Below are 16,870 nucleotides of genomic sequence, written 5' to 3' on the forward strand. Positions count from 1 at the left end.
TCTCCGTATTTATAGGAAATAGTTGGTGCACTGGAATAAGACGCTTGTACACCTATCTTAACCAGAGAGTTTGTACAGCATGAATAGCAGCATTTTGAAGGAACTGTTTTGTATGTCTCAGCAAGATAAGTAATCAAAATGTAGACTGGATAAGTTTCACAGATGAAGCTGTATTCTCTGACAGATCTCCTCTGCCATTTCATCAATTAACAAATGCAGTTGCTCTTTACAGACTGTCCAAGCCTAGTTTCAAAAGCAAGAACTCTACCCATTTTCTAAAACAGGTATGGGTATGTAACAAGAACACTGGCATGAGAATGCATTTAGAAGTGTGACGCATGTTAAATTAAGAGCTGACCTACCTCCATAGATTTGATCTACACATTGCAGGGTTATGTCATTTTCTCCTATGATCTTATTCTTAAATTGTGACTCCTAGAACATGAAAAAAATCTCAGAAATCTCACACTAAACAGTAGCACCTTCTTACAAGTGAAGCATGTATTTGGTACATTTTAGTATCAGTTTTACTCTTATTTTTATAAGCTATGCAAGGGAGAACACTGAACAGTTATTAAATTACAAACAGATGCACGTTATATAGGCATAATTTATAAACTGCAGATCCAGTTTGATTAAGTCTTAACTGTGCCTGCAATGTAGACAGTTATTACTTTTCAAATAACTTCGAAGTATGCATTTCTATTAAGGGTCACATTTTAAACTAGAATCATTGCAGTAAACAGGAAATACAGTAACTTGATGTAATCCAAGCCCTTTTTATGAAAAATTTCCTTGCTGTGGGAACCTGGCAGGAAACAGTGTCTTAAGAGAATAAGTATCCCACATCTTCTTGAGTTATATGTTCCAACCTAAGAGTCAGATTTACCACTGGGCAAAATAAAGACAACTCAATTCTGTCAGGCTCCCTTCACCTATACAATTGCGTGAATTCAGAGCTTAAAGGATATGGTTAAAAGTAAAGCAACAAACGTTTATGTTAAATACTACTACCAGAAGGCTTATGGTACACTACATCGATAAATTACATTTTACATGAAGATGGCTGTGAACAGCCAATCTCATTCAAATGACATCCAGGTCTGCACTACTATGTATCGAGTGACTAACACCAAACTTCTACTGAGAGAAATATAGTCGACCTCAGCATGCTATAAAACTAGGATTTAACAAGCCAGTGATAGAACAGAAATTAGCGAGGTCACTACGAGGTTTAAAATACACCTCATGTGATCTGGGGAAAGGGCTCTGAAGCTTTGTTCAAATTAATTCCAGGCTGTCCAAAAATCTCTATTTTGCTGCAGAAGCTTTTGTTTTCAGCATTGAACTCCCTGGAATTTTACCCTGAGAAATTTCTGACTATAATCAACATGTCAAACTGTATTCTCATTCTTGTTCACTTTCGAAGTCATCCTGCACTCTTGAGAACCATTACTAGCTTCTCCACTTGTAACACCTGTATGATGTTCATATAAGTTTCATAGAGCTTTACATGCTCTAGCACATCCACAGAAGTGTGGCATTACCACTCCTCTTTGACAAAGAGGAGTAGTAACATCAGTTTGGGCATCTAAAAAAAGTAAACTAGACTCATTTCTAAGAACTGGGGACTTTTTAGCTTCTCTAGTGTTTGTCAGCTTGAAGTCTTTGCAGTTGACACCTGACTCTGGAATAACAGAACCACACAGCAAACATTTATCTGGAGCATTTCCATTGCATATCAGCCCACTCGGTCTTGTGCAACCCTAGAATGGTTCTGCAGATGTAGCCCAAATTTAAGTCTGATGTTATACAACAGTAGAAATGTTTGAAATTTCTAACATGTCTAACAACATTTTGACACTTCTACAATTGCAATTAGATCAGCAGTCAGAAATCAAATTTTAACTACAGATTTAGCTTTCAAACCAATCCATTCTTTTAAATTAAGCTTTACATAATTATCAATTCACAAGATAAAAAGAATTATGAACCACATCTAACTGTAAGTGTCCACATATAGACTTAAAATATTTTCACTGAAATAGTCGTTAGAGCTTGGGGAAAGGTATGTATGGACCAGATAGTGCACATGAGCTTGTGGTCATTAAAAAAAACTTTCCATAAATCTATATTCAGTCTGTGTTCTTATATAAAGGAAAGGTAAGATTATTTAGTCAAAGAAACACTATACTTCTTCAGAGCCTGTTTGGTCATAACGAGAAGACTTGTCTTCCTACATTATCATCTGAAGCAGAATCATCATCAAGGAAAGCAATCTTGAAGTTTGTGCATACAAGTTTCCCATAGGTGCCACGATTTGACCCATCTTCTTGTATGTACTTGTATACTGTGCTCGCCTCACATAGCAGCAGTTCACCTGTATAAAACAAACTTGTAACATTAGTTGAAATAATGATATGTCAGTTATCTTAAACTCAGTATTTACTTCCCAACAGCTTCTTGTAACTGCTTGCCTGAAGGTAATTCATCATTGTTAGGCAAAGATTAAGAGGCAGCTCCTGGAATAAGTACTCAGAGAGCTTCCCAGGTTGTTATTAAGATTTCAAAGGATGGACTGAACACTGTTCAACTGAACACATTTAGGAGTTCTGTATGCAGAAGCATCTCTATCATTGCCAACTAACTGGTAGAAGAATAATACATGCAGTAGCAAAGAGCTACCATGCAAACTTATACCTGAAAAACCCAAATCCCAGTAAAGAACAGTTAATATAGTCAATGAACAATTTGAAAACTGTTCCAGTTTTCCACACTGCTGAACTCTTAACAATACTGAAACATTAGAGTTAATTATTACAAGCTTATCATAGTTAGTTTTTGTAGCTTTGACTGGAGATGTTGCTGATTTTATATGTCCTAGCACTACCTTAAGTTTCTCAAACAAGTTTATACAAATAATGGTCAATTAAATTTTACTATTCAAATTAGCAGGAACTGAATTTCAAGTTTAAAAAATAAAGACAGGTTTTAATAGATATGAACAGTCAGACTAGTTGTTTCTAGAAAGTACAGAAATCTGACAAAACAACACTAATTTATTCTGAGCTTTTATTTGTACATTATCTTAGCAACCTCATCTTTCCTGACCTTGGAAAACACAGTCAGTATTGTAAGAGAAAGAATTGTAAATTTAACAAAAAAATCTTTACAGTGAATGAAGCATTGAAAGGCCTGAAGAGCCCAAACTAGAAGCAAAGCAACTAGAAGTTACGTCTCCACTAGTTCTTGTTCTTTGGCTCCAGGACAAAAGGCAAAGCCACCTTTAAGAAACAGGACAAACTAAAGTATGGACAATTTGCCACATGCAGCTTTACCTGAAGATACTGTTCTCTATAAAAAAAATCCAGTTTTTATGTTTTTTCAGTAGTCCACGCAGATACAGATATTTAAAACATTCAACCTGTGTGGGTGGTTACTCCTAAACCTCTATTTTACTACTCTGGACAGAGATGTCACTTGGGTGTTTACTGTACGCAAATAAGAATCTTTATAAGTAATAAAAAATGTAAATTATATAATTCTAAATATACAAGTTACCTGGTAATAAATGAGGATTTACTTCCTTTTCTATGGGTTCCTTTATCTGTATCTCCTAGAAAGAGAAGAGTAATTACTTCTTTGCAAGATCATATCTTTAATATATGCTGTGACTGCACCTTCTCTTTAATTCCTCACATTCTAGCTAATGGGAAAATTGAGAATACTTCCAAATTAAGGACAAAAAGTTTGCAGTACGCTCTTCCTTTTAAGGTAAGTGGTCTACTAGCTAGATAAGTTAGGTTGACACCCACAGCATCAGTTAGAAACACAAAAAAGGAAATGTATTACTTGCACAAGGAACAGACAAAAACAAAGCATTACTAACACTATTCACAATCTTTCGGTACAGGGTATGTGTAAACCTGATGCATTGCATCATCTCCCAGAGTTCATTCAAAAGCTTTTCCACATGACTAAGTATTTGTTTCTAATGCACTCTTTGTGATTTTTCCGTGCTTCATCCTTCATTACCCATTTCTACTTTTCTTATATGCATTACTGCAAACAAAGTCAGTCACTTGAATGGTACTACTAAAATTACAGAGAAAGGGATTTCAGAATCCCAGAGCCAAGAGGTAAAACAAGTCATAGGATATCCTTTAGTTTGGACTCAAATTGCATAGAACAGATCTATTCAACTCTCAGTATCACTTATTCTATCCTTAAGGTGCTGACAGTTGGGCGAAAAATCTCCAGCTGAAAGACTATTAAGCCAGAGGACATACTACACCCTTCCTGCTCAGCCCATCAGAACTTCCTCCTGCAGCCAGAGTCACTTCACACGCACTGGAGTCTCTATGGAAGGCTATTAGTTAATGGGAAACCCCCCGGGAGCCACAGCAAACTAATTTTAGTTTGTGACCAGCATCCAGAGTCAGACTTTGCAAATCAAGGCAAGCAGTCAGAAGGAGACATAAGCAATAGCAGTTTTGCTGGATTAAACACAGGAAAAAAAACCCTGAGAGCATAAAAATAGTCTCCCTTCGCCATTCACATAAACACTTGCTCTCAAAGCTCAGAAGACCCAAAACAAAGCTTTGAGGAGGCATAGCAAAATTAGAAACACCAGGAAACTGTGTCATGAGAGCAGCAGAGGCTTTCAAGGCAGGCTGACGGTGGTGAAGGTTCACAAAAAACAAAAGTGGTGGTGTCACGAAGAAAAATCTCTAGCCATAGGTGGCAGCTAACACAGAAAATACAACACACTTTGTGGCCTTTGACTCCCAAGTTTGGATCTTGTACAAGTCATTTTTAATCAAAGTTCATGTTTGCAAGCTAAAAAAATTATTATACAAATATGGCTCAGGCAGAACACTGCTGCATTCAGAGAAGAAATATGAGTTTTCCCAGTGTTGTGTCTTCACCACCAGTGCCTCTAAGCTAAATGTTGGGTTGCCTAGTGTCTGTATAGCCATGCCTTCTGTCATCACTGTTTATGCACAACCAAATGCAGCACTGTTCCCTTACAAACTATATGCCAACAATTACTGCTATAGAACAGTAAAGTAATACACTAACTAGGTGTTTTCCCCATTAGCCTTTGCTCTGCGAGATCTCATCAGGCATGTAATAACTTCTGTGTACATACCAATAGCTTAAATTTTGCTCTTTCAGATATGAGCATCACTGTGTTGGTGCTGTGAGAGAAGTAGACCAAAAACATTACTGACCCCAAAGAAGTCCTTTGAGCTTACATCTATCTTTTTTAAAGTGCAATGAAGCTTTTATAACAGGTTCAAAATAACTTGCCTGTATGATAAAAGTGGTTAGAGGGTAAATTGGCTGTCTTCTGAAAGCAGTGAGAATTTTAATTACATAGCATCACAGCAAAATAGAGACTTCAGTCAAACATGTACCAGAGCTAAGATTTTAAAAATCCGATTTCACTATTTGTTGACAAAAAAACACAAACTGAAGTGCTTACTGCAGGCAGAACTCCTACACAACAGCTTCCAACCACTGAGCCTCTAGAAGTAAGCTCTATTTCAGAGTCAACACGTGCATTCCCACAATAAAAGCACAGATATTTTAAAGACAGTTTTCATACATATGCACTAGGGATGGCTAGAATGCAAGCAACAAACAGATGAACTCTGCTGATTAATCCATTCTGCCTCAATCATTTTCCAAGGAAGCCTATTAAAATGTTAAATTCTAGTAATGTCGCTTTTCATATTTGTTCTTTTTAAGAGAGAAAGCAAATACTTCTATAAAGAAAAGCTGTTAACTCCCCCCAGGAATCAGCACAAGCTGTGTAGGAACCCAGAAGTTTAGCTAGTCTTTCTTCTCAGTTTCAACTTTATTCTTCTAATGGATATCACTTTGGGACAATACAGATCTTAGATAACTGGCACTTAAGTCACTCCTTTCTTCTCAACATCGCCTTAATCACAGGCATGAAGTTTATACCCCCTGCCTCCCCTTACTCACAGGTTTGGGCACCTCCTTGGTGAGGTAATTCGCAGGTCATAAGATCATCTGGAAAGTCTTTACTTCTGCTATGCTTGTTTTTCTGTTACTGCTTATTGTTAGCAGAACTGGCTCGTGGACAGGAGACAAGCACAGAAACAAAAGCAAGGGAAGCATCAGAAGCAGGTCTGTCCCCTTCAACAAGCTGCTAAATCTGCTCAGGCCTCAGGAAATTTCACCTTTTACCCATTTGCTGAAATTAAGGATGCAAACAGTTTCTGTATATGACCACTGGACGTCAGACACCTCTAGAAAGATGTTTCTTCACCTGGAGTTCCTCATTCTGAGTGCCCCAAGCAGCATCTTTGTACTTCTTACTCAAGACATAACACAGAAACCCTATTATCAGGGCTATCTAAGCAGATACTAAGCAGATACCTAGATGACACCATGCAGGAAGTATGGATTGCCCCAAAAATTACAGAAACAAAGACTTCTGCTTTACTGGAGGCTTTAGAAGCTTCTTACTTTGAGATGCTTCCCACACTTACCATGTACTACATGCCTTTTTCCAGGTTATCTGAGTAAACAGCAAGCGGCAACATATCAACACCTTATAGTTATCCATTATAACAGTACAGAGTACCCACTCATACAGAAACTGCAGGCTGAAAGCATGTCACACCATACTGATTTGTTATGTACCATCCTTCTCATTAGTCCAAGCCAGCCTCAGCTGAGCAGAGCAAAGCACAGCACTACAACAACCCTCAAGTGCCCAGGACAGGGGCACCACACACTCTGCAGATTCTCTGCTTCAAGAGCAGCAAATAATCAAGAACACAGTTTTCTTAAGGAAAGGCTCACCTCTTCTATTCTGAATACTTAGACAGCCCAGGGATTTACTCAAGTACAAGGAACGACCGCAGTTTGCAATACCCAGGGACTGCATTCAGCTCTCTCTCTGAAGAAAATATTGCAGAGGGGCTACCGGGTATTCCCCAGGTCTGTCTGGGGAGATAGCTTTTTTTCTAAAGCATGAAAAAGCCACAAACATCAAGCTTAAGGCAGTAAGGTCGAGCAGCTGTTATGCTGTTTTAACAGGGTCCTAACAGTTCGGGCAGGAGAGGGATCCCACATCCTGTTCTGCATCCTGGAGACTCACCACAACTGACAGCAATTCCTCACCTCCCACTCCACAGGGAAATAAACTGTGGACAAAAGAGGGACAAAAAGTGAGAAACATTCCCTGCGTGCTTGCATCCAGATTACTCGGATTTTGCTGAGAAATTTAGAATTTCTTTGGAAAATTTGCAAAATACATATAGAAGCCTAATAATACAGGGTATTGCTCATCATGGCATAGGGAACCATATATGTGGTCTGCTACGGCAAATTACATGCTGTAAGCTCTGAACCTACCTTACCCCACAGTGAAGTTTCCACTTGCCCATAGCCAGACATCTTTGCTAGAGGTAATTCCAGCAGTGGAAAGAAAAATTTTAGTAAACATGCTGGGGAAAACAACAATTACTAGACTCAAGTCACAAAGGAACCAGTTATCACTTCCAAGGTTTCAAGAGCACTGGCTGAAACATCTGTTCTTTCAAGGCTGACCGCAGATAGTGCTGTGAGAATGCAAAATATTTTAGTATTATGTAGCTTTCACAAGTAATCACTCCACAGAAAAGCTCTACATTATGCTGAGGCTTGCTGTGAACTTCGTTTTGATTATGGTTTACTCTAAGGCTGAAAGGGCTGAGAAATGTATAGTTAAGGAAGCTGTCTTTCAGTTGTAAAGCTAAACTGTATAATGAAATACTTGCAAGTTATTGTGCTAAACAAGTGAATGTGCTATTTCTGAGTAAAATAAATCAAATTAACGTCTAACAGCTCTACTGGAATTTCATGAAAAAAACAGAATACTGTAAACACACTTAGCATATACAGAGCATTCAGAAACAAACCAGAATCCATGCTTGGTATTTTCTGAATGACTTCCTTGATCAAGCAAACCTAATCCCATGCTGTGTTCTGTAAAATCCAGGGGAGATACTTACTATATTTTAATTAAAATATCACTGAAAATAATCTCAACACCTGTTTTCCTTCCTTCCATAGCTCCATTATCCAATAGCCCATTAGATCATAGCACATGTTTTCCATGGCTGTTTCATCTTTTATCCTTTCCTCTTTCCTTACATTGTTCTCTTCACCTCCTCTGACTTCAGCGCCTGGCTTCCCCCACGTCAATTCAGAGCCCAGCTGCCCACTTCAGCAAGTTTTACTCCTTACACCATGCTTCACCTCCACTACTAATTCAGACGGAGCATCGAAACGCATAATACGGCGCCAAGATTTACAGGGAACAAGTATTTGTGGGAGACCATATTTTCATGGGCTACTTAACTTCCACCCACATTCCACACAGGACACATTCTGCATTTAATAAATAAGCAGCAGCTGGCACCTCGTTCAAATCCTGCTTTGACTCCACACACATACCCATTCACAGAGCTCTGACCAGGCAAAGCAACCACTCAGCACTATTACAGCTGTTCTGAAATTATATGGAAGAGCATCACAGGATTTACAAGCAAGAAACAATTTTGTTTGTTTTAAATTTAAGGATAAATATAAGAACTAATATCCTATAAGGAGTAACGTGAAAGATTTAACTTTTTAGAATGCACACAAAAATAAACAGTAAGCCAAATTTGTCAAACCAAATTTGACACCACAATTGTTATTCAAATTGAGATTTTTTATGGAAAGTATGATCCAGCTTGTTAACCTTGCAAGGCTTTTCCGTTCTGAAATTTTAAAGTAAGAAAACCTGAAATCGTTCACTGGTCCCGGTTTCTGTGTCTCTGTAGACAAACAGTCCTAGCCTGTGATCAGACATGTCAAAACATTGACTCTCATACCCTAGTGCTCACCCCATTTCCTGCAGGGTAGCCAAGTCTGTCCTGAGGGGAAGTGTGTCATTAATATCAACATCCTATGGGCTCACTCTCAACAGACCTATGATTGATCTGTGGTTCCATATAGCAGAGCATAACTAAGTTATATTTAGTCAGTTGTCAAAAACTCCACTTCTCCAGACATCCTGGGAAACACAGCGGAAGCCACCTCAGTTCCTTAATAAATTGCATTTTCTGTTCATACCTTACTTCCATCTTGCCATATGTTATTAACAGGAACTGAATTCCTGTTTTTCTTCATATTCAAACAAAAACCAAATGCATTTTAAAGCTAACTTGATTTTATTGAACATTACCTCATGTGTCCCTCAGGTGTGAGGAATGGAGACTAAACAAGCCAGGGCTAGAATAAAACTCAGCTCTGCCTGCTGCATTTTCTTTTTGCAGGGCTCCCTTAACCTAGAGCAAGGTCTCAAACAACTTTCTAGGCAAATGAGGACAAGCCCAATGAATCTGAAAGTTGCAGCATGAAGGACTATACTATAACACTACTATATTGCTCTGTATTGCATTGGGGGTGACAGAAAGTCCTGTTACAAATCAGAAGCATAGAGAGAGACAAGGCAAAGCACCATACGTTCACAGACAAGCCCACCACAAACTCAGATTCTATCTCGATATATCCTCAAGCTCTCAAAGCCCCTGAACTGCACTTTCTCACCTTCTGACAGAGTCTACCAGACGCAGGACCACACTAAACACATCTGTCACACATGCACTTCCCTGAGCATCTACTACTGAAAGAAGCAGGTTATCTAACATCTGCCCTAGCATGGCAATTACATTACCTTGATGACAGTTACCAGTTGACCAAACTAAGAGGGACTGAAGTATTTCCACTGTTCTACCAATCCAGTCCCAATTTTAAAACTCAACTAAATGGCAGTTAAAACAGAAAATTTGTGTTCAGGAGGCGGTTCTCATGTTTACACAGAATACAGTTCCTTGACAGATAATCACTTCTGCTTATTTTAGCATAGCTACCATGCTTTTCCAGATCCCCAATAACCTCAAAAGGTTTCACCATATCTCTGAAGTTGTATTTCTGATCCTAGTAAGAACCACTCAAGTCTTCAGCTTCCTGTGTAACCATCCCATAAGGCAATTACAGGTTGTCAGAAAGGCAGCAGTGCCTGACAGGGCAATGAGTTAAACTTGCTTTAGTTGCTACCAGCATCTGACCTCAGTTTCAAGGAGCTTTTTGGCACTGCAAAAAGATCGTAGTTTTGTGGCAGAAGTCATGGCTGTATTTCAAAGCTTCCACTGCAACAGCCAACGAACTCCTTAAACGTAAGTGCATCAGGGAGATGATTAAAAGCAACAGGAACAAATAAAAAGCACATGAGGGCAAGCTCTGCTACATCAGGATATTTCATTAAGAACTTCATCTTCCAATTTAAGTGTTTTCATTATTGTTCTTGCAGCCATCAAGACCTGAGGAGTTGCACTACAGCAGTTACCATCATGTTAAAGCCCTCTTTATTGTTTGGTGCCTCACCATACTACATATATTTGACTTGCAACTTTTCCTGCTGCCTTTTTTCTTCAGCCAAGTTTAATCATCCAGCATGCTTGTTTTAGTGGTGAAATATCTTTCAGTAAGTCCAACAACTGAAGCTCCTACCTTCACAAAAATTCAGTTTCCAGAGCATAAACATTTTTGTGTATTTGTACTATGTAAACACCTTTACAAAATGCAAGGCTGACTTCACATGGATTTATTCACAGACTCCAGAAATCTTTGTACCTATTGTTTATATCCTTTTTCACTGGGGAGTATACAAAGAAGATAGAAAACTTTTGAAGTAAAATGACAAGACTACAGGTCATCAGGCTGAAAAAAAAAAAAAGACTATAAAAACAAAATTGCTACCACTAATAAGAAAATAAACTTTAAACACCACAGTTGCCTTGAACAGGCTGTAATAATCGCATGGGTGTTTCAGAGACATTGAAAAATAAAACAGTAGATTCTTCAAGGTTCTGTCAGTGATAAACCCAGTACTAATTAACAAGATAACAAAAATATTTTTCTATAGTTATCACGAGGATAGAAGCTGAGAAGAATCAATGTGACACAAGTTACAAAGAATCCTGAAGGAAAAACACAAGGACAAACGGCTAGTTTTCACGAAGATTAACCTTCCCGGACAACTGTTACTTGCCGGCTATAAGAATGAACAGAGCCCAACCGCAGCGCTGAACTAACAGCACTAACAATACACCCTCAGTGAACAGACCTAGAGACACTCGAGCCAAAGCACCCACAGAAGGCTCTATAAGAAAGGGGACTGAGGGAGGAGACCCCAAGGAGACCCCACAGTCCCACGCAGGACCCCCACAACCCCGCGTAGCCCCCTCAGCCCTCACAACCCCCGACCCGCTCTCCCCGCCGCTGCGGGGACCCGGCAGCCCCGCTCCGCCCCGCACCTCTGGGCTGATGTAGGACACGAAGGACGGCTTAGCCGCCTTGGCCCCGCTGCTCAACATGGCTCCGGCCGCCCAACCGCCCCAGGAGCCGGCGGCGCCGCCACTCCCCAGGGCTTCTCCTCAGCTGGTCCCCAGCAGCAGCGGCAGCATCCGGCACACGTAACCGCCCCCGCCGGCCATTTTGTGAGGCACCGCCTCCCCGCCGCGCCCGCCCTCACTGGGCACCGCCGCCATCAGTCACAGGCGCGCCCTCCTCCTATTGCTGAAGCCCCGCGTCGGCGCCGCCTTTGCGCAGCGGGTAATTAGCGCTGTTAATTAACCCCTGGCTGTTCGGGTGCTGGTGGAGGCTGAGGTGCGGTGCGTGGGCGGGGCGGGCTGCCCCGCCGCTGAAACAACAGCTGCCCAGGCAGAGATTTGCATGCGGGGTAGACTTTATGGATTTTTTTTTTCTCCCCCAAATAAAGCATGCTTTATAAGTGTCACTAGGCTGTAGGACGTGAGCATCAAAAGGTTTTATTTGAAATAAAAAACACAACAACATATGAAATATTAACGATAAGGACGTCTCATTTCCTCCCGCTGCTTTTGCTGTAGTACTTCTCTTTATCTACCCCAAGCCCGGGCGTACAAAACGTAAAGGAAAAAGAAGTGCATGCAGTCCTGAGGCAGCATTTATAGAGCTAAAATGTAGTGACTCTCAATTCAGAAGGAAATTAATTCCCCTTGCTTCAGCCCAAGCGCAAAGAACGAGCAGCCCTTTGGATTTAACCGCCTTCTGCCTAAAAATAAATAAATAAATGAATGAATAAAAAACCACCCCAGACCCCAGAAAACTCGAAGGCTAGGTTTCATTAGCAGTTTCACAACAAGGGCTGCCCTGCTGCGTCATCCCACGCTCTCATGTTTCTCCCCACAGCTGCTCCCACCCCATTCCTCTGCGCTGCATCTGCTCTCGGCTGCATGGCCCGTGAAATTACACTGGTTGGTGTAAGTCCAGGGGGAGGGAAAAACTGGGATATATGCAAAGAAAGAGGATAATAGTATATATATATATAAAAATAAGGGTTGGGAATTACAGTGGCAATCGCAGGGTTACCTCAAAGCACTCCCTGACTTTACAGCAGCCTAAGGCAAAAAACAGCTGTTTAATGGCATAGCACATATGGAAGGGATGTTTTGACACTGGGCCAGAGTCTTAACTCAGATGGAAAGTGCAAAAGGAGCTTTAATTCCCACAGAGCACATGGGAATTCATTCTTCAACATCTCATCAAAAAAGCCCAGCATCCGAAAAATCGGAAAAAAAGCCCTGCATCCAAAAAATGTGGCCACTACTTTACATCAGCCAAATAGCCCCACAGCCCTGTGTCCACCCCCCAGATAATAAGCAGGGGATGCTTGGAAGAGGAGGATGGGTGCAAGCAGGAGTGCTCTGTCTGGGGGCTTGCTCCCCAGGACTCCACTGTGCTGGGCAGAACCCCCTGCAGAAGAGATTTGAAGCTCTTTTCCAGTAATTTGAGGGCCAGATTTAGATCCTGCTGTCATTGGTGAAGGTTTTCATGTTTTTAGAATGAAGAAACAGCTGTTAAGGCAGGCAAGGTAACTTCCCTCAGGAAAGTTCATACATGTCTGAAAAGGCCAGCTGCCAGCCAAAGTCACTGCACCCCAACAAACTACAGGGCACCGGGGGTTCCATTCCTTTTCACCTCCTCCAGAGGACCTCTGTGCACTGTCTTCTCCCTTTCTCTCAAAATCTGCAGGATCTGTGTGGAGTATTCACAAAAGCCAAAGCCAGTTCCTGGGGTGGTGTATTCTTGCTGTCTGTCATCCCATGTAACTCCCAAATTGCAAGTCTAGTTCTGTGCTTCCACCAACTTTCAGTCCATTCTATGATAAAAGTGAGCATATCAAATCCTGTCATTTAAATTAATTCAAATTTGGATGCATGTCAATGACAGTCATGCAAATATGGATGAGTAAAACTTCATATAGAGTTGAATTCTAGCTTGTCCACAGTGGGTGAAGAAGATCTGGTATTTCATTGCCCTCATTTTATCTTTTTTTTTTTTTTTTTAAACCTGCTCCTGATATTTTGCATTCCTTCTAAAAATATAATCGCAGTATTTACCTCTAAAGCTATCTGCAGTAGGGAAACTCACAGACCAGCTCCACTCTTCCCATGGACAGAGATTACTTTGTTTAAAAAACTTACATGCCATGAATTTGAGTAATTCCTTGGGCTGAATTCCCAGCTGTGCCCAGGGATCGGTGGAGCAGCTGATGGAGGGGGGCCACAAAGGAGCCATCTGCAGCTTTCCTATCAGTTCTCTTTCAGAGATCTTCTTAGCTACAAAAAATCGTATCTCCTGTTTTCTTTTCCTCCCTCCTTGTCAGGGTTGCCTTGGTTTTGTGGGTCCCACACAGCCTGGATAAGGCATTATCCCAGGCACTGGCTGGAGTGCAGTTGGCGAAGATCACCGAATACGAGTTTATGCCACATTTCAGCCTTTCTGCTGATCTGTGAGCCAAGCCCACCCGGAGGCTGAGTTAGTAGCCTCTGGGTGTTTAAAACTGGTGTTGTGGCAACACTTCTGCTGGGAGACATGTCCTTTCTTGGGAAAGATCTGAATGTTTGCCTCCTGCCAAATCGGATCTGGAGTCAAGTCAAAGATCTATTAATTGAATTGTTTGTGATGGCAGAAATGCCTTGCCGTCATTCTTCAGGACTCCAAGGAAGGAGATTCAGAGAGGAGTCCAGCTTGGGACCCACTCTTTGTGCACGTTCATGGAGACACAGGTCTCCTCCCTGTTCCCCACAGACTTTCTAGGTTGGGCAGGTTTAACAAAGTGAGCAGTAAAATCCATGACTACATCTGAATCTCTGCTCCCTATTTCCTTATTTTGAAGAAAACAGAGGGATGCTTTGCCCTACTGTAGACCTGCAAAGGCACAGAGGAATGCAGAGCTTCTGTTCCAGGGTGGGAAATCACTGTCAGGACCCTGTGGCTGTGCTGCCCGTTGGAGCCCTCACCAGGGCTGGATCCAGATCTGGAGACTGCTTCCAGAAAATGCACTTTCAGTGGTGACACAGGTAAAGATTTTGAAGTGGCAGCTGGAAGGAGAAACTCACAAAGACAGAGCTCCTATTTGTGAACGTTTCCTGATCCTCTTCTTTCTTCCAGAAAAGCTACCCAGATAGAATTTTAAGACTTTTCTTGTTTTACTCCTGTCTGGGCACTACCAGAGAAATTGCCCTTAGGTGTAGAAATCTGGATACTTCTAGGGTATAAATGGGCTGATACTCCCCAGAGCATCACAGATGGCCATGCATGCTTAGGAGGTAGGAGGTATCCGAAAAGTGTTTTATTTACTCTGAGTATCCAGGGATCAGACACGGTGGGTCTGATACTCCCTATTTGTATTGCTGAATTAAATAATTCATAGCTTATTGTATTAAAAGGTATGAGACCACATTAAAGTAGTTGAAAGCAGTATGCAAGAAATGTAGAAGACTTAAGCCTAAATTGGATATCAGATTACTGGAAATTACCAGAAGAAAAAAAAATGGAAATGACAAATGTACTGCCATGTCCTGTGGGTAAAGGTCAGCAAATCAGTCTGCCCATAAACAACCAGCAGCTGTCTCTGCTTTACACAGGTTAAGACAATTTCATATTAAAAGTCTTAGCTTTATATAAATTGAGACAGTTCTATGAAAACAAGAAGCAGATGAAAGAAGACTCTAAGACAATGGCTTTAGTGCTGGATTGACAGTTTCATCTGCAGGTGCTCTCAGATGCCCTTTGGGAGTTAGTTTCCAAACTTGGTTCAGATTTCTTCCTTCACAGTCTGGCACCTTTATAGTGAACTTCAAGGTAACATTTGGAGCTTGGAGCTCTTGTTTTCACTCTCAGCTACTAAGTATATGGTCAGAGATTGTGTAATGCTGTTCTCCTATATTAATCTTTTGCGTTTTCTTTTTGTTGCACTTGCTTTCTCCACTGGCTGCATTGTGTACTTAAATTTTTAAGTAACTTTTTCTATTCATTGTTGGGAGAACCTAATTTCTCTGGGGAGGATTGTGTGTGCATGCCTGATGGGTGACACTATGTAGACCATGGAAAAAAAAAAATCCCCAGTAAAGGTAAAGCAGCTCTGTAGCAGCTTTCCTCGGCAGAGCCCTCCTGCTATGACTCCTGCACCATCCTGTGACTCAGCCCTGGGGCAGGATGTGCCCAGTTCCTCTCTGAAGGTGGCTGAAAAGATGCATTTTAACTTCTGAAGTGAAACTGTCTGGGAGGTCCCACATGGCCATTCATCATGACTCAGATGGGAAACAGCAGTTCCTTCAGCCCTAGTGATGCAGGCCATTACAATTTTGCATCCATCCCCTAATTACCAAATGTTTTTGCTTTACAAGGGCCTTCCAAAGCCCGTTGAAGAAACTGAGATTTTTAAGCCCTGGTCAAGTGTCAAGCCAGGTATTAAAAGGCAGTAGAGAGATGCCATGAGAGCCTCCCATCAGTTACCAGGTTTGCATGCCATTTGGGGTTCATCTGCCAAAAAGAAAAAAGCAAGACTTTATTAACAACAACATAATGAAGAGTAGGATGGAGGCATTCACTGCCGAGAACACACCCTGAAGCAGAGTGTTTACTGGAGTCATGGAGACGTACTTGGGAATTTCATGTTTTAAACTTGAGAATAGAAAGCAAAATATTGCTGTGAGAGCTGTGAAAATTGAGGGAACAAAGTACTTCACTTTTATTAGCAGAACCACCTCCTTTTCTTAGCTTTAAGTGGGAGAGGAGGAAGTAACTAATATCTCTAATCACCCAAGGAAGCACGTGCATCAGAAACAAAAACCACAGGAGCAAGGGAAGTTCTCCACCTTTTTTTAGCTCTCTTGAAAGCAAACACAATTACTTGGGCACGCTGAGTCATCTTTGTTGTGTGGTATACCTCTGTTTTATTCTCCAAAGGCTCTGAATCCAAATTACATCAAGCTGCAGACTTCTTCTCTCTAACCATGCATGAAGGGTGAGCCAAGGCCCACCCTCATCAGGAGCAAGCCTATGCCAGGACTGGATGAGAGGCAGTTACATCAGGGCTCACCTCCCAACATTATTTTTTCTCAACCTGCAGGCAAAGGGGCCTGCTAAGGATTGTTAGAAAACAAGAAAGATAAATGTAGATATAGTTCTGCTGGCATCAAAGAGCCTGAATCCGTTCTTCTGCCTTGGAATGAACCCCAGGTAAGGAAAGAAATATTCAGCTCCCAGTCTGGATGCCAGTCCCTGAGCTGGGTGGTGGAAAAAGCTGCCAAGGAGTCCTTGCTGGAGTTACCAGGCAGCCCAGGTTCTTTCCACCTAAGTAACTTCTCCAAATATAATGCGGACAGGAAGTTCCTGGGGAAGATTTCTAGCTATCCATCACCAGGTGAGAATGTGGTCCATCTAGCTAAATAGCTGTTCCTTGCAGTAC

General features: G+C 41.3%; 1 protein-coding gene across 4 annotated transcripts in view; it reads right to left on the reverse strand.

The window, feature by feature from the left end:
- Positions 1 to 11,569, reverse strand: part of MTMR12 (myotubularin related protein 12) — a 33,881-nt gene extending 22,312 nt beyond the window's left edge. Inside the window, exons 1-4 of one of the 4 annotated variants that reach the window (XM_035563834.2) lie at positions 11,388 to 11,567; positions 3,562 to 3,616; positions 2,241 to 2,380; positions 363 to 435 (exon numbers count right to left, since the gene is read on the reverse strand). In XM_035563834.2, the coding sequence (XP_035419727.1) occupies positions 363 to 435; positions 2,241 to 2,380; positions 3,562 to 3,616; positions 11,388 to 11,447 (328 nt within the window). In that variant the 5' untranslated portion in view covers positions 11,448 to 11,567. Of the gene's footprint in view, positions 1 to 362; positions 436 to 2,240; positions 2,381 to 3,561; positions 3,617 to 8,809; positions 8,880 to 11,387 lie in introns of those variants that run through there. The other 3 variants (XM_050716282.1, XM_050716281.1, XM_050716280.1) reach the window with 3 other exon arrangements.
- Positions 11,570 to 16,870: the final 5,301 nt, after the last annotated feature.

This window comes from Cygnus atratus, chromosome Z (assembly GCF_013377495.2).
Source record: "Cygnus atratus isolate AKBS03 ecotype Queensland, Australia chromosome Z, CAtr_DNAZoo_HiC_assembly, whole genome shotgun sequence".
Lineage (NCBI taxonomy): Eukaryota > Metazoa > Chordata > Aves > Anseriformes > Anatidae > Cygnus > Cygnus atratus.